General features: G+C 40.7%; 1 protein-coding gene across 2 annotated transcripts in view; it reads left to right on the top strand.

Moving 5' to 3' along the window:
* DENND1B (DENN domain containing 1B) overlaps positions 1-18,287 on the top strand; it is a 228,878-nt gene that overhangs the window by 99,380 nt on the left and 111,211 nt on the right. For both annotated transcript variants that reach the window (XM_048496683.1, XM_048496684.1), the window contains exons 6-7: positions 6,377-6,446; positions 13,807-13,887. In XM_048496683.1, coding sequence (XP_048352640.1) covers positions 6,377-6,446; positions 13,807-13,887 — 151 coding nt within the window. The remainder of the gene's footprint in view (positions 1-6,376; positions 6,447-13,806; positions 13,888-18,287) is intronic.

The raw sequence follows: 18,287 nt of genomic DNA, 5'->3' as shown, positions 1-18,287 counted from the left end.
GTTCATTTCTTACCATGTTTCCCTGAAAATAAGACAGTGTCTTATATTAATTTTTGCTCCCAAAGATGCGCTATGTCTTATTTTCTGGGGATGTCTTATTTTTCCACTCCACAGCTGCATGCTTTGGTGTTCTGTTCGACGGGCATGCTTCCAAACAAAAACTTTGCTACATCTTACTTTTGGGGGATACTTTATATTTAGCACTTCAGCAAAACCTCTACTACGTCTTATTTTCCGGGGATGTCTTATTTTCGGGGAAACGGTATTTTCAAGTGAGCCTCACAAACGCTTCAACATACCCTAAGTAATTCTCAAAATGTTACTGTGGTGGTCTTAAATACTTTTGGATCTACACCTTTTGGATTTTCTTCTGAGGGTTAGCCTGGAATGCCCATTGTGTGAACAGTCAGCAAGGCCGTAGGTAAGGGGGGTTCTCGGGTTCAACCCCCCTCCATTGCATAGCCGTAGCTCTGCCCCCCTGTTTGTGGGTTTTTTGGTATTTTTAGTGTTTTTTCGGTTTTTGGCGTGCCGGGGGTGCAGTTTTTAAGCTAGCAGCACCAAAATTTCAGGGTTTTTTGGGAGACTCTCCTGATGATTCTACCCAGGTTTTGTGAAGTTTGGTCCAGGGGGTCCAAGGCTATAGACTCCCAAAGGGGTGCCCCCATTGTTTCCAATGGGAGCTAATAGAAGATGAGGGCTACACCTTTGAGGATCTATAACTTTGGACCCCCTGAACTAAACTTCATCAAACCTGGGAGGCATCACTGATAGAGTCTCTTACTGATACCGTCCAGGTTTTGTGAAGTTTGGTAAGGAATTGAAAATTGTTTCCAATGGGAGCTAATACGAGATGGGGGCTACATCTTTGAGGGTCCATAGCTTTGAACCCCCTGAACCAAACTTCACCAAACTTGGGTGGTATCATTAGGAGAGTCTCCCAAAAAACCCTGAAATGTTGGTGCTGCTAGCTTAAAAACTGCACCCCCGGCAGGCCAAAAACCGAAAAAACACTAAAAATACAAAAAAACCCACAAACAGGGGGGCCGAGCTTCGGCTATGCAATGGAGGGGGGTTGAACCCAAGAACCCCTCTTACCTACGTACTTGCTGACTGTTCACACAATGGGCATCTCCATTAAGGAGAATTTGGGTTCTCTAGTTTAAACACTATTGAAAGTGAAGCTGTTTGGGGGTGGATTCCAGCATCACAGCTGCCTCCCGAGGGTGGGAGGTGCACAAAACTCAGATTTTGCACTGGGCTCCATTTTCCCTAGCTACACCTCTGCCCAGAGGGTAGGGCAGAAGGGGCTGCCAGCTGGGAGCCCAGCTAGTGGGGGTGCAGGGGAGGGCAGGGCAGGGGAGTCTGCTGTCCCCGGCCTTGGAGAGCTGCTTTTATAAGCACTGGGGCTGGGGGCGGAGCTTGGGGAGGCGTGGCCATGCCCCAGGGGCAGGTGGGGGTTTGGGCCCACCCCCCGAACCCCCCCATGAAAAATCTATACCTACATCCCTGAATAAGTTGTATGATATTCAGATCTATACTTCTTTAACCAAATCACCTAGTGACACTAAAGTCTCATTCCTGATTGTTCTTGTTGAATGACTCAGGGTAAACAAGCTGAAACTGAATTCCAACAAGATGGAGGTATTGTCGACTGAAAAGGCCAAAGCCCTGAAGGAAATGGGGCTCCTCACTTCTGATGGAGTTCTGTTGGTTCCCTCTGATTTAGTTAAGAACCTGGGGTGATTCTGGATCTTCTTTTATTATTGGAGAGATAAGGTGATAACAGTTGTAAAATCGGCTTTCTCCCAGTGTGATGCAGTGGTTAAGAGCAGCGGGCTGTAACCTGGAGAACTGGGTTTGATATCCTGCTCCTCCACATGAGTGGAAAGCCAGGTTTGTTTACACACTCCTCCACATGAAGTCTGCGGAGTGACCTTGGACTATTCACAGTTCTCTCAGAACTGTCAGCCCCACTACCTCACAGGGTGTCTGTTGCAAGTGGGGGAAGGGAAGGTGATTGTAAGCAGCTTTGAGTCTCCTTACAGTAGAGAAGAGCAGGGTATAAAACCATATCTTCTTCCATCTCCACTTTACTGGGAATATAGGGCTGTCACTTGATTTCTCTGTCTCTGTTGTTATGTATATTTAATACTTTTTGAGAACATTCCTAAGCAGGTTTACTCAGAATCCTATTCAGGTCTACTCAGTGGGGCTTACTCCCAGGAAAGTATTCTTAGGATGGCACAGTTTTAGTTTAAAGAAAAATAAGATTGGCATCAAGGAAGTTAGCTGGTCCTTGGACCAGATGCTAAAAAGTAAAATATTGCAAATGAGCAGGGAATTGGCAACATAAGCACAATAATATGGGAGTGATTGCTGAAAAAGTCCATGTCATCTTTTTAGAGTGTGGCACTTTTAACATTCCTTCTACTTTACAATCTGGATTCTTGTTGCTGAACCTTTTATAGAATCGTTTGTTTAATATGCATTTCATTATTTAGACTAAAAGAATGTCTTGAATTTTTTCAAACTCAAATTTTTCTGTGCGTGCTGCGCTATTAAAATTTTTTCCTTAAAAAAAAGATGATACATGCCTGAAAAGTCCCATGATCTTTGATGTCTCATGCTTAAGAATGGTATAATTTTAAGGGATCCGTTTTTTGTAATATTCTCTCATATGCAAAACCAGCGTATAAATCTCCTTAAATGGCTTTAATAGAAAGCCTGGAAATCCTTTTGATGCGGGTTCATTTAGTTAAACTCCTGTCTATGTCTCTAGCTGACCTTATGTATCTTGAGAAATGCAAAGGGGCATCATTAAAATGCTCAGCCTCAGATTTGATTAATGAAATTTTATGACTGTAAAATTGTCACCTAGATTTCTAAATGAAACGTTCTAATAAGGTAGACAGGTTTATTTGGGAAGCCTTTGTAGTTCTTCATCTCAGACTGGGCTTGAAGTTTTCTCCCCTCCCCTCTTCCTTTGGGCAAATCCCTCCGAAGCAGAATGTTTCAATTTTACACATTTTGTGTCAATTTTCCAGACAGAAAAGTAGCCCCTAGACATTAGACATTTAGCTACGGAAAGGCGGTTTCCTTAGTTTTATTTGATTACTAGAAGTTAGATTCCTGCTGATAGTTCAGGACTGTTAGTGGTTACCTGACTGTTTGACAGAAAACATTTCCTTTCCTTTATTTAACCTTTGACTTGTGAATATAAAAGCTTATCAGAACTGGACTGGAAGCGCAAGTGAGGTGGAAGACTACTTAGTTCAACAAAGCTGAGGGATGGCTTTGAATGAAAGCCTCAGCGCCTGCCTGGTGGCTTTGTGGATTAAAAGAATATGCTAAATACGTTTTTAATTAGCAATGAAATATCGGGTGCTGTTGTTTATATGACAGGTAAGGACCACGTTTTCGGTAGGATCTAATGCATTTTAAAAGCATTACACTTCCACATCCATGATTGATTTTGCAGATGTTATTTTACAGATTTTGTGCTTTACATGGCAGGCAGGAAATTTGTCAAAGCAATCTTGGAACCACTGAAATTAGGAAAGACAGCTGGCTTTGTTGTTCAGCGTTGATGTGATTATTGCACTCATAAGGGGTTTCTCTAACTTTGTACAGTGCCAGCACAAAGGGACTTGCATTCTAATTGGCTTTTTGGGGGGATTTTGCATCATCACTGTATAGCTAAGAGAGCAATCCTAAGCAGGATATAGCTAAGAGAGCAATCCTTCGACAATACAAATCCTAAGCAGGTCTACTCAGAGGTAAGTCTTAGTTTATTTAGTGAGGCCTAATTACAGGAGAGTATTTTTAGGATTGAGATGTGCCTCATGTTACCGTTATAATTTTGATACATGCCAATTTTTTAAAGGAACCCGGAGAGCGGAGAATAAACCTCCCTCTTTCTCTCCACAACAGTTTTTGAGTTCAAGAGGGGTAGGGAGGATAGGGAATTCTCCTCGCCTTCGCTAAAGTTCAGTTTCATATATGCATTTAACATTTTGAGGTTAAAGTGACCCTCTCCCTCATTCTCACACATGTATTGAGTCTCTGTACAGTAGTCACTGATATACTTCAAAAGAATATTTCTAAGAGAAGAGAGAAGCAAAGGAAAGGCAAAGATGTTTCTGTTTGTGAACTCTGGGATGAACTCTGTCTTGAATCCGTGAGTTGTTGGGAACAGTGATGGTATGTAAGGGGACTGCTCGTTTAAGTGTGTGGGAGCTGGCAGATTTCCTTTCCCCACACAGCTTAAGGAAGTGAGTGTGTGTTACTAGAAAATGGCTTCTGTATAGCTACTATACAGTTAACACCATCCTTATATGTAGCTAAATTGCTGGAAATTTCAGCATGTTGGATGGTGATTTTTGTTACAGTAAACATTTTACGTTCCAAATTCAAAGTTGTGGTTCAATCTGATCATTTATTTGTAAACAATCATCCAGAGCTAGTATGTTTGTAGTTTTAACAGTTTTAGACTAGGGCATGCTGGTGCTGGAACCTTCCAGCTGTGAGAGGAAAATCATTCCAGTATTGCAGTAGCTGGACTTCTTAGTTTTCACTCTTCTGTAAGTAGCCTGATAGTCTATGAAGTTAGTCTCTGTGTCCAGGCTGTGGAGGCATCCTGTCCCATTGAAGTGATATGGTTTTAATAAATGAGAAGTATCAAATGTTCTTTCAAGGGATAGAGATGGAAGTGTGTGCCACAGCAAGCTTCCTTTTTAATGTGATTTCTTGTTTTCTCTTTTGTTACATATCAACTTTGACTGAGCTTATCATTCTGGGAATGGGGAAAGAAATCTGTCTGTCTGACATGGCCAACGTTTAAATACTAAAGAGCAATCATAAACAATCTTATCTGTCATTATATGTTGCAGAATAGTACAGTATTGTAAGACGTTCACCTGCAAATACATTATATGCTCAGAGTACTGGAATATACTAGAGTCCTGAGGATAATAGTAACTTTGCTTTGAACACTCAGCCACCAGATTGAATGTACCATATGGTGGCTGAGTTTTCAAAGCAAAGCAAACCCAGCCCCAAGGACATTCAGCTGGCCTCAACCAGAGCCAGGGTTTTTTAGCCCTGGCTCCAGCCTGGTGGAGCTCCTTACCAGCTGATGTGAGGTCCCTGCGGTAACTCAATGAATTCCACAGGGTCTGTAAGACAGAAATATTCTGCTGGGCCTTTGGTTGAGACATCTGTGGGTCCGATATATCCTGCTGGTTTCCCAAGTTTTGTCTCCCCTCTTCCCTGTCTTAATAGTTACTACTGAATGTATAATGGGACAGGGCTGATCATTATAAGGTAGGCTGCCTAAGAGTCCTTTGGGCATCTATTTTAGTTGCCGTCTTTGTGAATTGTTTAATTTTACAGCTTTTATCTATTTATCTATTATTTTTGGAACATTTTTTATGCTTGATGTAGTAGATATTGTGTATGTTAGTCATCCTGAGCCTGACTTAGACTGGGGAGGGTAGGGCATTAACTTTAATTAAAAAATAAATAAATGTTGGCTAATACTGATGTAGAACCATTTATTGAATTGACCTTAATAAGACAGGTTAAGAAAGTTCTGCAAGTTGCTTAGACTATACCATGCTGTGGTATCTCAATGGCAGTCACTCTTTTCTTTGTAATCTTTCTGTGTTCCTGTCCTTTCAGTAGGAAATACTAGACTATTGAATTTACACATGCTAAGTTTTCCATCTTCATTTTCCATTATTAGGCTCATGTTGTAAAAGAAGAGTAACCCATCTTAGTGCATATGTCAGCCTTTTCTAGCTTATGAGCCTAAACTTGATCAATTCTGAAATGATTTGTAGTTTCTGAAGGAGGACAGAGATATGATGTTTTTAAATAAGAAAAATATTTGAGCTCAAGAGTTCTTATCACTAAGAAGCGTAATCATCAATATCATTTTATTATCTTCGTGAATACATGGGGGGGGGGAGCCATTCTCTGCAAGTCAGTGGAGAACATTGGGTCAGGATCTCATTCTTTATAGCGTGGAACCATACAGTTCAAAATTTAGGACTCTGTCCAAACAAAGCAATCTGTGACTAAACGCTGTCATATTCATATAAAATAATGTAATACAGTGGGTCATTCCAGTGTTGTTTCTCATTCAGTATTGTTTGTAGTGACTTGCAGTTACTCTTCAAAGTGTGAGGGAAAGAGTTATTTTGTAGCATTGCTATCTAAGATTTATTTGTACTGTGGTCCAAAATATTTGCAGGACTAGATGAAGATCATTTTAAAAATGCTCTTAGTCAAAAATGTGTCTTAGAAGAAGCCTCAGAAGTACAATGCAATGAAGCGATTTCATTTCATTTATGCAGCTTTTTTTTCTCCATTCCAGCTACTTGCCATGGTTTGAGATTTACTACAAACTATTAAATACCCTGGCAGATTATTTGGCTAAAGAACAGGTAATTTTATGTTTCTCTTATCTCTTTAAATATGCTTTTGCTTAGGGAAAAATGCCAATAATCAAACATTTCAATAGTCTAGAGTCCTAATTTCTACATTTATTTTGCCCCATGTCTACATTTAAATTTGTGCAGCAGCATTAAGAAAACTGTGTTTAGAAATTACGCATTAAGACTAATACCCCTATGTATTGATTATTAACTGCTCTGACTGGCAGCTTTTCTCCAGGGTCAAAAATTAGAAGTCTTTCAGAGTGTCCAGTATCTAATCTGTTTAAATGGAGATGCTGGGCATTGAACCTGCATTCTTCTGCATTTGTACATAGAAAATATACATGATAACCAAAATATCTTTGTTGCCTTCATCTAAGTATTGACATTTATTGTGTGTTCATTTACTTGTTGCACTTGTGGTCTATTCTCCCACTGAGCAAGGAGAACATCTGTGGGTGATTGCCCCCAGTCAGCAAGGAGGCAGGAACTAACTTCAGAACTTCCTGTTTCCTGTGGAAGTCAACCTTGCTCAATTTATTTCCTGCCTCATAAAGAGAAGCAGCAATTCCAGTTGCCCGTCTTGGGTTTAATTATTCTCTGACTTCTATTTTCTTAAGTTTTTTGCTTGTCGCCTCCCTTTTCTCCTCTGCTCAGCCCTTCTACTGCATCAAATGAATCGCGTTTCCGATAACAGGAACCACCCCATCAGCCTCTGGTCAGCATGGCCAATTGGCCATGCTGGTAGGCTGATGGGAATTGTAGTTCCTGAACATCTGAGAGAGTCAGCAGGTTCCTACCCCTGCTAAGAGCAGGGGTAGAACCTCTTGACTCTCAGATGTTCAAGACTACAATTCCATCAGCCTCTGTCAGCATGGCCAATTGGCCATGCTGGTGAACTGATAAAGTGGACCCTAATTTATCTAGGCTGGGATCTAACCTAGAGAGCATAGAGGGAAGTTGAGCTAGGTCTGCTTTTTCAAGGTGGATGGGGGGAAAAAGCCAGGAAGATGCTTTGAAACCACACTCCTTTTGCTACCGCACTATGCATTGGAGCACTGATGAAGAATTCCTCTTTGAGGAGGATATGCAGGTGCCTGTTGTTGTGGTTGAGCAGCGAGGCACAGACCAGGTGGGCATGACCCATGTGAGGGCTGCCTTGAGCTCAGCTGCATCAGGGGCTACTCGGCTGCATCAGGGGCTCAGCTGCATCAGGGGCTACTCGGCTGTCTGTTAAGATGGGGAAAACAGTGCAGAAGAAAGAAGGCAAGATGGCAACCACTTCTACTGATGTTCCTGGCAATCATGCCACTGTCCCCAACGACTCCAGTGATGCCTTCGCAGCTCTTATATTGAGGAAACCAGCATGGATCCAGGATAGACAGTGCTGGGGTGGAGTCAGCAGTTGTGGTCCACATTGGTACCAATGACATTGGGAAATGTAGCCGGGAGGTTCTGCGAAGCTTAAATTTGTAGGCTGCTAGGAAAAAGGTTAAAAATCCAGGATCCCCCAAGGTGGCATTCTCCGAAATGCTACCTGTTCCACCTGGCGCAAGGGAGAGCTAGGCAAGCGGAGATACAGGGTCTCAATGCGTGGATGAGAAGGTGGTGTAAAGGCAGAGGGTTCTTCAGCTTTTGTCAGGAACTGGGGAACCTTTTGGGATAAGGCAGGCCTGTATGCCAAAAGCGCGGGACGGGCTTCATCTTAACCAAAGAGGAAATCCAGGCTGCTGGCGCTCAACGCGCTTAAAAAAGGTGGCAGAACAGCTTTTAAAGCTGGATCCTTGGGGAAAGCCGACAGGAGCTGAGGGTGGACTTCGGTTCTGAATACAGAGTCCATGGGGATGCAGAGATTAACACAGAGAGGCAGGTTTTTCTAAATCAACCACATACAAGCCTGGCAGGGAGCATAGCAATGTGATAAGTGATAGTGTCTACAAAAGTGCTAGAGGGCAAAACACAGAAATCCCAGGTTAAGGACAGAGGGAGAGTATACAAGTGTCTCTTATGCTAATAGTAGAAGCATTAGACCTAAAATGGGGGAGCTGGAGCACAGAGCGCCTTTGAAGGAGGACATTGATATTGTATGGGCAATGCACAGAGACATGGTGGAAATGAGGAGAACCAGTGGGATGCTGTTATCCCAGGTTACAGGCTCTACAGGAAGGATAGGACAGGGCGTATTGGGGGTGGGGTGGCCCTCTACATCAAAGAGAGCATAGTGTCACATAAAATAGACAATGCAGGGGGAGCTGATTCCATCTACAGAAGCACCTCGTGGGATATCAATACCGGGGGGGGTGAAGCAAAGTTTAACATTAGGAATATATTATCGTCCCCCTGACCAAAGTGCACAAGAGGATTCGCTGAGATGGAAAAAAAAAAGAAATTAGAGAGGCCAACAAAAACAAAAATGTCGCGGGTAATGGGCGATTTTAACCATCCCCACATAAACTGGAAAAAATGCATGTTCAAGGTCAAGCAGCAAGGAGAGAACATTCTTCTGGATATGCTTGCTAAATGACTGTGGCTTAGAGCAGATGGTGGTTGTACCAGAACCAACCAGGGGAGTCTTGATCCCAGATCTAATTCTATGTGGGACCCAGGACCTGGTGCGCGAGGAAGTCAGTGTTGTTGGAGCCGAGTAGGGAACAGCGAATTCACAATGCTGTCGAATTCAGTATCTCTGCATGCAGAATGCAAGAAGTGACAAACTACTAATGTAGTTACATTTGCCTCTCAGAAAGGGAAATTTCTCAAAGATGAGGGGATAGTGCGCAGGAAGCTTTGAAAGAGGGAGAAATCAAGAGAGTCAAAATGTCCAAGGTGCTTGAGGAGGTTATTTAAAAACACAGTCTTAAAAAGCTCAGCTGGAATGTGGGTTCCAGCGGGTTAGGAAAGGCAGCCCCAGTCCAAAAGAAAGCCACCATGGTTAACAAAGGGAGGTTGAGGTAATTATTAGGAAAAAAAAGATGTCTTTTTAGAAAATGGAAGTCCAACTTTAACTGATGAAGAATACCAGAGAGAACACAAAATGTAATTGTGGCAAAGAAGCAGAAGCAAGTTAGCTGTAAGGGTAGAGGCAAAAAAAGGATTATAGAGGAACGCGTGGCTCGCGAACATCAAGACTAGCAAACAAACAGTTCTTCAAGTGATACACCTGCATCAAAAGCGAAAGGAAGAAGCTTCAGCTAGGGAAGCGGTAGGTCCGTTAGACGAATGAAGGAACAAAAGATTTGTGCTAAAAGGTGACAGGGAGATTGCAGAGAAGCTGAATGAATTCTTTGCATCTGTCTTCACCCAAGAGGAGGTGGTGAGGGAAAATTCCTGCACCTGAACCAAGCTTCTTAGGAGGTGAATCCGAGGAACAAGCGAAGATAGTGGTAGACAAGGAAGAAGTTCTGGCAGCCATTGATAGAAACTAAATGCTACCAAATCCCCTGGCCCAGATTGCATTCGTCCAAGAGTTCTTAAAGAGCTCAAGCATGAAATTGCTGATGTTCTCACATTAATATGCAACTTATCCCTGAAATCAGGCACCATCCCTGAAGACTGGAAGATGCCCAATGTCCCACCAATCCTTAAGAAAGGGTCTAGGGGGGAGCGGGCATATTACAGGCCAGTGAGGTTGACATCTGTTCGTAGTAAATTAGTAGAATCTATCATTAAAGATAAAATTATTAAACATGTAGAAAAGCAAGACCTGCTTTGAGGAAAAGTCAGCATGGCTTTTGTAGAGGCAAGTCCTGTCTTACAAACTTACTAGAGTTCTTTGAGGGTGTAAGCAGACATGTGGATAAGGGGGAACCAGTGGACATTGTCTACTTGGATTTCCAAAAGGCTTTTGACAAAGTTTCTCACCAGAGACTGTTGAGAAAACTCAGCAATGAAGGAATAAGAGGGGAAGTCCTCCTATGGATTAAAAACTGTGGTTGAGGAACAGGAAACAAAAGGGTAAGGTGTAAATGGGAAGTTCTCACAATGGAGAGATGTAGGGAGTGGGTGTCCCCCAAGGATCCGTTTTGGGACCAGTGCTCTTTGCTTATTCATAAATGATGACCTGGAAGTAGGGGTGGGTAGTGTGGTGGCCAAGTTTGCAGGTGATACCCAGAATTATGTAGGGTGGTAAGAACCACAAAGGATTGCGAAGAGCTCCAAGCGGACGCTTGAGCAAAGTGGGTGAGTGGGCTAAGAAATGGCAAATGCAGTTCAATGTAGCGAAATGTAAGAGTGATGCTGCGTAGGGGCAAAAAAGCCAAACTTCACATACACGCTACAGGGGTCAGGGGGAGCAGTCACGGACCAGGAAAGGGATTTAGTCTTAGTTGATAGTTCCATGGGAATGTCAACTCAATGCATAACAGCGGTGATTGAAAGGCAAACTCTATGCTGGGGATAATTAGGAAAGGAATTGAGAATAAGAAAACTGCAAAGATTGTCATGCCCTTATATATAAACCCATTAGTGCGACCGCGCTTGGAGTACTGTGTGTTCAGTTCTGAGTAAGCCACATCTCCAAGGATATCGAGAAAGAGATAGAAAAAGTGCAGAGAAGGAGGAACCTTGAGGATGATTGAAGAGTTGGAGCACCTTCCTTATGAGGAGAGGCTGCAGCGTTTGGGACTCTTTAGTTTGGAGAGGAGACGTCTGAGGGGGGATATGATTGAAGTCTATAAAATTATGCATGGGGTAGAAAATGTTGACAGAGAGAAATTTTTCTCTCTTTCTCACAATACTAGAGCAGCAGGGGGCATTCATTGAAAATGCTGGGGGGAAGAATTAGGACTAATAAAAGGAAACACTTCTTCACGCAACGTGTGATTGGTGTTTGGAATATGCTGCCACAGGAAGTGGTGATGGCCACTAACCTGGATAGCTTTAAAAAGGGCTTGGACAGATTTATGGAGGAGAAGTCAATCTATGGCTACCAATCTTGATCCTCCTTGATCTCAGATTGCTAATGCCTTAGCAGACCAGGTGCTCAGGAGCAGTAGCAGCAGAAGGCCATTGCTTTCACATCCTGCATGTGAGCTCCCAAAGGCACCTGGTGGGCCACTGCGAGTAGCAGAATGCTGGACTAGATGGACTCTGGTCTGATCCAGCAGGCTAGTTCTTATGTTCTTATGTTCTTATGATAGCTGGAGTCTATTCAGAGCATGGCTGCTGGTAACAAAAGTACTCCTGGGGGAGAACAAGGCAAAAATTTAGGCACAAGGGTAAAAAAGAGTTCTTTCTGTATAAGGTGAACAAGGAAAGGGTGTTTCTCTTTCCTGACTTTCTCAAGGATTGGATCAAAAGGGAATGGGAGAAGCCTATGGCCAAAAGGCAGATTCAGGTCTTTATTAAAAAGCTGTACTCTTTGCCCTCGTATACTAATGATCATTTTTGAGTCCCCCTTGTTGATGGCCCCTTAGGGGCCCTTCAATCACTAAGTCTACTGGCTGAGGACGGGGAGAGCTGTATTAAGAACAGTGTGGACAGATGGACTGACCAGTTGTCCAAAAAGACCCATGAAGCCATATCTATATCAATTAAAGCATAATTGGTGGCATTGTTATCCGAAATGGTGAGAGCCTGTCCCTTTTAGAGTGGGAAATTAGTGAGAGTGGACTCTCGGCTTAGCAAAAGTTCGAGCAAGCTCGGGGTCTTGGTTGCCCATGTTTATGGAGATCATCTTTTCCAAGAAATTCTGCAGGAGAGTAAATAAAGAAATTGTTTCACCAGGTTTAAACATTATAGAAAGAAAAGACAGGCCACATTTAACCTACTGGCCAGAAGAACATAAGTACTGGATATATAATTATAGTAGGAAGTTTTAACATACTATAATAAAGATTGATTGGCGAACAATGATTCTTCTTTTTTTCCCTCAGTGTTCAGTATATGCAGTAGATGTTGTTACAGTGGTAATGAAGGCTGTGATTGTACCATCAGTGTCAGAGAGGGGCAGAGCAGGTAGAAGTGTTTGTCTACTAGTGACAGAGAAATGTGGAGTAATAAAGATTGAAATGGTTATGACCTGACAACTGGAAGACCAAAAAAGCATGTTCAGGTTCTACGTTGATCTATGAACCTGACACTAATAGTTTATTTAATCTGTTTATTGCATTAATAGGTAGATACCGTGTTTCCCCAAAAATAAGTCTTATATTAATTTTTGCTCCCAAATATGCTCTACGTCTTCTTTTCAGGGGATGTCTTATTTTTCTGTGTTCTGTTCATTGGGCATGCTTCCAAACAAAAACTTTGCTATGTCTTACTTTTGGGGGATGCCTTCTATTTCGCACTTCAGCAAAACCTCTACTACATCTTATTTTCAGGTGATGTCTTATATTTGGGGAAACAGGGTAGTTTATTTAATCTGTGAGGGTTAAAAAAGTATCCCATTGTACCCTTCTGAGTATTGAAAGCATTATTTTTTATGTATGAGGTAGGCTACTGTGGGCCTCTTATATGTGTAGATTATTTTAATGTGTAATAAGTATGTATGTGGTTTTTGACATTCAGTAGTTGTACATTTAGTGGCCCTTTAAACATTTTTTTTACCTTCTTGGTACTTAATTAAAAATTTCACATGAACTGAAGTGTTTGCTTGAACAAGTGGAACTACAAATAGGATTCAACTTGTGATGTAATAGTTTTCATGTTTATGATTAAGCTGATATAAAGCAGACTAATTCACTAATCTCCCAGTAGTTCCTGCAGTGTAGCTTTGCCAAGGATCATCTTATAGAGTTGCTAATTATATTCAGATCATAACCTTTTACATTATTTCAGTTTGATTGCATCTTTCAGTTATTTTGCAGGCCAAAATACAATGTATTTTATTATAATTATGAATTTTTATATGTGGACATCACTTGTTGAGTTTGCGTTATTGAAATCTTTTTAAAGCTTTATTGTTTTGGCACACAATCTAGAAATACCATAAAAATACTGGTTGTGTGTGTAACTGTTTAGTTAGGAAAAAATGAAAGCATGAAATGTAACTCTAAAGGAGGTGGAAATGTGTAAGAAATCACACTGTGAACAGCTAAATGTAGAAAGTGAATTGAGCTATTTATTCTTTTCATATATTGTTCATTTTATAAAATGTGTTGATTTGCATATTCATCTATAAAGATGTTTTGATAAAACACAATGGCTGTGAGCTCTGATGCACACATTGATTTCTTTGTATATGGAGAAGCTGTTCCTTTTTTCAATGAATAAGGAACTTTCTGTGACTACAATAATTAGAAAGTTTTTGTATATTCAAAATTATATGTTCATACTGAAGTGACTATCTACAGAGTTGCTGGATCAAGATGAATATGAGTAATGTTTATCTGGCTGCTGATTTAAAAATAAAACTTTTTATTTTGGATAGGAAGAAGACTTGAATGACCTGTTAGAAATTTGGTATAGTCATCGTGTTCCAAAGGCTAACACTCCTATCAGTTTAAGTTTGGTAGGTATTGCATTTAATACATGTTCACCTTTTGATAATCAAAACATGGATGTTGACAATTGTAGTAATGTTTGAAATTAACTATGCTGTTAAGTGATCGTTATATTGGAAAGGTTCCCAAAGCAAGAGGTTGGTAAGGAATTGAAAATTGCTCTTTTAACCCAGAATCTGTTCTTCATTTTAATCATAGTGCAGTGGGTTGGACATGTAGCTTGGTAGCATGCCCAAGCTATGGTATCGTGGATTATGGAACTATAGGACAACTGACCTGTTTTTGACATGTGTGAACATCCTGCTAGTCTGTATACAAGGCATTGACACAAGTAACTCGAGATCCATTTTGAATCCCTGACTCAATGTTCAAGGGCCTCTATGAACGTATGAAGCTGCTTTTTTTTCTAAATCACGTCATTAGTTCATCTGGTCCTCCATTGTCCACTCTGATGTGCAGTGATTCTCTATGGTTGAGAGGGGTTGGTCTTGGCCCCACTCCCTGAAATCCTTTTAACTGAGCTATTACTGGGGGTGGTGAGCGGGGTTGTGGAATCTGGTACGTTCTGCATTCAAGGCATGCACTTCGTCATTGAGCTATGGTCCCTGCCCTGATATGTAACTGGCTTCTAAAGGCTTCAGCTATGATTCATCCTTCCCAGTTGACTTTAATTATTTGTCTGAAGCACCTTCTGCTCTGAAAACCATCCCTCTCAGGAGAAGATCATTAAAGCCATTTCGGCTCATGGAGCTACATTCAGCACTTCTCAGAGCAAGGTTATCTCTTCCTTTGAAATGAAAGGCCTTTCCACATTACCAATATTTGCCTCAATCAATCAGCACACATTGACTGTTGCTTGGACAGAAATTTAGTAATATACAAAGGTATCCTTTGTATTCTTTCAGTGACCGTATTAAAAAAAATCCATTATGAATAACGTAAGTTTTCCTTGAACTGGAAAATTGTAGCTCCTTTCTGAACCACAAGGGCTGAAGAGCCTGTCACTGAAAATTCTGATACTCAGTTTTTGCCAACATGACCATAAATTAATGCTTGTTGAATCAGTGTGTGGTGTCATGCTGAAATGCATACACATTTACATGGAATTAGAGAGCATTATCTGTAAGCCACCACTCTTAACTTCGGATAACTTTATAGGTAAGACGCAAATACCAACTTCATAGATGGTACACCAGTGTTTAATTTCTTTCTAATGAAAATTATTTGTACCATTCTAAATGCTCTTTCATTTGGTGCTGAGTCTTGCTTATAAAGTTGGCAGTCTAGAATGCCATGTTTGACAGCACTCAGTCAGTCCAGAAGAAATTAGCATGGTACTGTAGTAAAAACATGTTTTTCCCCTTTCTAATTGTCACCACCACAAACTCCTCTGGGAATCTGGATGCCGCTGTGTTCTTTCAGGCTTACACATCAACACCAAGCTTGCAGAAAGTATTCTGAAAAATGGAACTTATTATAGCCAACCAGTTGGCTGGCTGAACCAGAAACAACATGCAATCCAAGTTGTATATTTATTTGCACTATTTGCACCTATCAAACTAATAGGAATTTAGGAGCAAACCCAGCCAATTCAGTGGAATTCCTCTAATGTGGATGGGTCTAACAGCCAATGTTGTGCCAATCCTGAGTGTGTATCCACATTGATGTGGCTATATGTTAGCACAGTGCAATAATTATCACGTAGCAAGTAGTTCGCTATGGTAAGAGGAAGAAACATTGGAAAATATTACTTTTCAGCTCCATGACTATGTGGTTGTTGGAAAAATTAGTCCAGCTTTCTTGTACAACTTTCACATCTCAACAAAGTCTTGGGATATGGCCTGTTCTCTTATGCATTCCAGTACCATTTATTTGCATGATTTCTGTGCATCTTCCCCTATAAAAGATATATTGAAGGTGGTTTGGAAAGGTAAAAGTAAATAACTGTAAACAGTATAATAAAACTCATAACAAACAAGCAGAAACAATAATGTAAGGTACACAACTGATCCTTTGCCGCACCATCTGTTTCTGTGATAGTTTCCCTCCAGTGCCAGCATCCTCACTGCTGTTTCTTGTACTGAAAAAAATCTGTGTTTTTTGGTTTGAAAGCAAACACACAAACTGATGAAGCCATTCATTTTTTTAATGTTTGAAAAGATTATCCTGTTCTCAAAGAGAATGGGGACCAGTGATTTCAGAAAGAAGCATTTTTCCATGTTAAGCTCAGTCTTTTTGTTTCAAAAGATTGTTGTATTCAATTTTTTTTCTCATGTTGGAAAAAAAGAACAAAGAGATATTTTTTGCAAGCGAGCAAGTTCTGAAAGACCAACCATGTTTAACAGCGGTGAGTTTTAAAATGTTCTGGCTGTGCACAACCTCTCTTGAAAGAAATAATTGCCTGCCAAATGATGTCTCTGTTGATTACAAGTGATTCATAAATTTCCTTTGGGAAATGATTATGTTGTGTCTCTGGTCTGGAGGAAGTAGTTTTCTTGAACACATTTTCTGTGTAACTATGCTAGTTTTGAATTTGTGGGTTCAAATAGTGTAAAAAGGATCTTCAAATGTAAAAGTGATGATATTCTCACTCCATTTTTGGTAACCTACATCTTAAAATATAGACCAGCAACAATTTTTCCCAATTAGTTTAGATATTGAGACCTTATAGAATAAGGGTAATATGAGGTTAGGAGGTTTGCCTGACATCTAATTCAGATAGTGGGTTTATCTAGTATCATCTATTCTGATTGGCCATAGTGATTCTTTGAACTGAAGATACCAAGGGATTACAGGTGGGACCAGCTGTAGTCAAGGCACATGGTCCTCTATTGAGCCATAGCCTCTCTCAAATCAAAAGGAGTATTTATTTATTTATTTATTTATTTATTTATTGTTTACACTTTTATACCGCCCCATCCCCTAAGGGCTCTTTTTAGTATTCTTTTTAGTGGATATAGTTGTGCAGTGTTGGTATTATGGGGCAATTTACAACACATTTTTCTGTTATAATGAATGCAGTTTTCATAATAAAATCACACATTACAGTCCTAAACCTTTTGATTTCAAAACAGTGACCAGTTGGTTTTCCAAAATATTTTTGTTGAACAAAAATATACACATTAAAAGCCTAAGCAATATTAAGCATTTGAGCATAGTTTAAACAGAAAATGAGTGAATCTGCTGGCCTTTTTTGGAATTAGGGTTTCTTGAATTTTTAGCTGCATATTTGTTGCATGAATTTAATCTCACTCTACATGTATTAAGAAAAATATCAAATGGCTTATTCTTCATTATTACTATTGTCTTCTTTTTCTACGATTGTTTGTTTTATTTGCTACTTGTCTGCTGATTTTAATTATGCAAAATGTGTTACTGAGCCGTTGATTTCAATTGAGGAGCCTGCTCTTAGAGCTTGTTTGACCTGAAAATCAACATGAAGCCCATTAATAACTAGAGGAAGGTCAAGATTTTGACTTGAGATGGTAGATGGAACATATGTGGGCTCAGTTCAAGGCTTTTTGTTTGCAGTCGCACTAACTTACAATCCAAACCCACTATCCAATGGTAGGATTCCATGTACAAAAAGAAGTACTATATTTACAAGTGAATGCAGTGGGCACTTTTTGATTTTTCAGTTAAAATAAAAAAAAATTAACATGTCTTAGTATTTAATGCCAAATATAAATCATTTGGGAAAAGGTACAGGTAACTCCCTTCTCCAATCAAGAGGGGGTGGGGAAGCATTAACCTAAAAGCCTTTCCTGCATGCACATTTTGCCACAACTTATCATTACACACCTCCTTTCCCTGTCATTTTGGAGTTGCCCCACTTGTCTTTTCAGTTGCATTTATTCCACATGCTAGTGCTGAAAATGTATTATTTCTGATGGTGGTGGGGTATCATCAGATACAGTTCTTTTGCACAGTTGCTCTAGTTTCAGTTACTTTTTGAAGCAGCAATTCAAAAATGTCTTATTCTCAATTTTTACTACTGAGAACTACCCTCTCAAAATGGTAGTCAAACCGGCTCCTGGAGCAGATGCCATTACCTGAAGGAACAGAAACAAGTAGCCCCCCCACACAAAGAACTACACATTTTCCAACCAAATTTGGTCAGCTGCAATTGTTACGGCAGCAGTGCCCAATTACATACAGGGATTACTCCTAGTACTCTTTTCAATCATCCCCAGCTTCAAAAGTGCTCTCTGTTTTAATGTAACATTGGTCCTTTTCGCACACGTGTGGAAACGCACCTCCACTGGCATGAAGCATGCCGGTGGAGGCTCAGGGACTGTTCGCACGCGAGCGTGCGCACAGCCCTGATGTCCCCTGCAGCTGGAGAGGCAGCTCCATGCAGAGCCACTTCTCGGTGGTCCCCCTCCACTCACATTCTTGTGCAGTGTCC

This window comes from Sphaerodactylus townsendi, linkage group LG05 (assembly GCF_021028975.2).
Source record: "Sphaerodactylus townsendi isolate TG3544 linkage group LG05, MPM_Stown_v2.3, whole genome shotgun sequence".
NCBI classification, from domain to species: Eukaryota; Metazoa; Chordata; class Lepidosauria; order Squamata; family Sphaerodactylidae; genus Sphaerodactylus; species Sphaerodactylus townsendi.
This window is presented reverse-complemented; position numbering and strand designations above follow the sequence as displayed.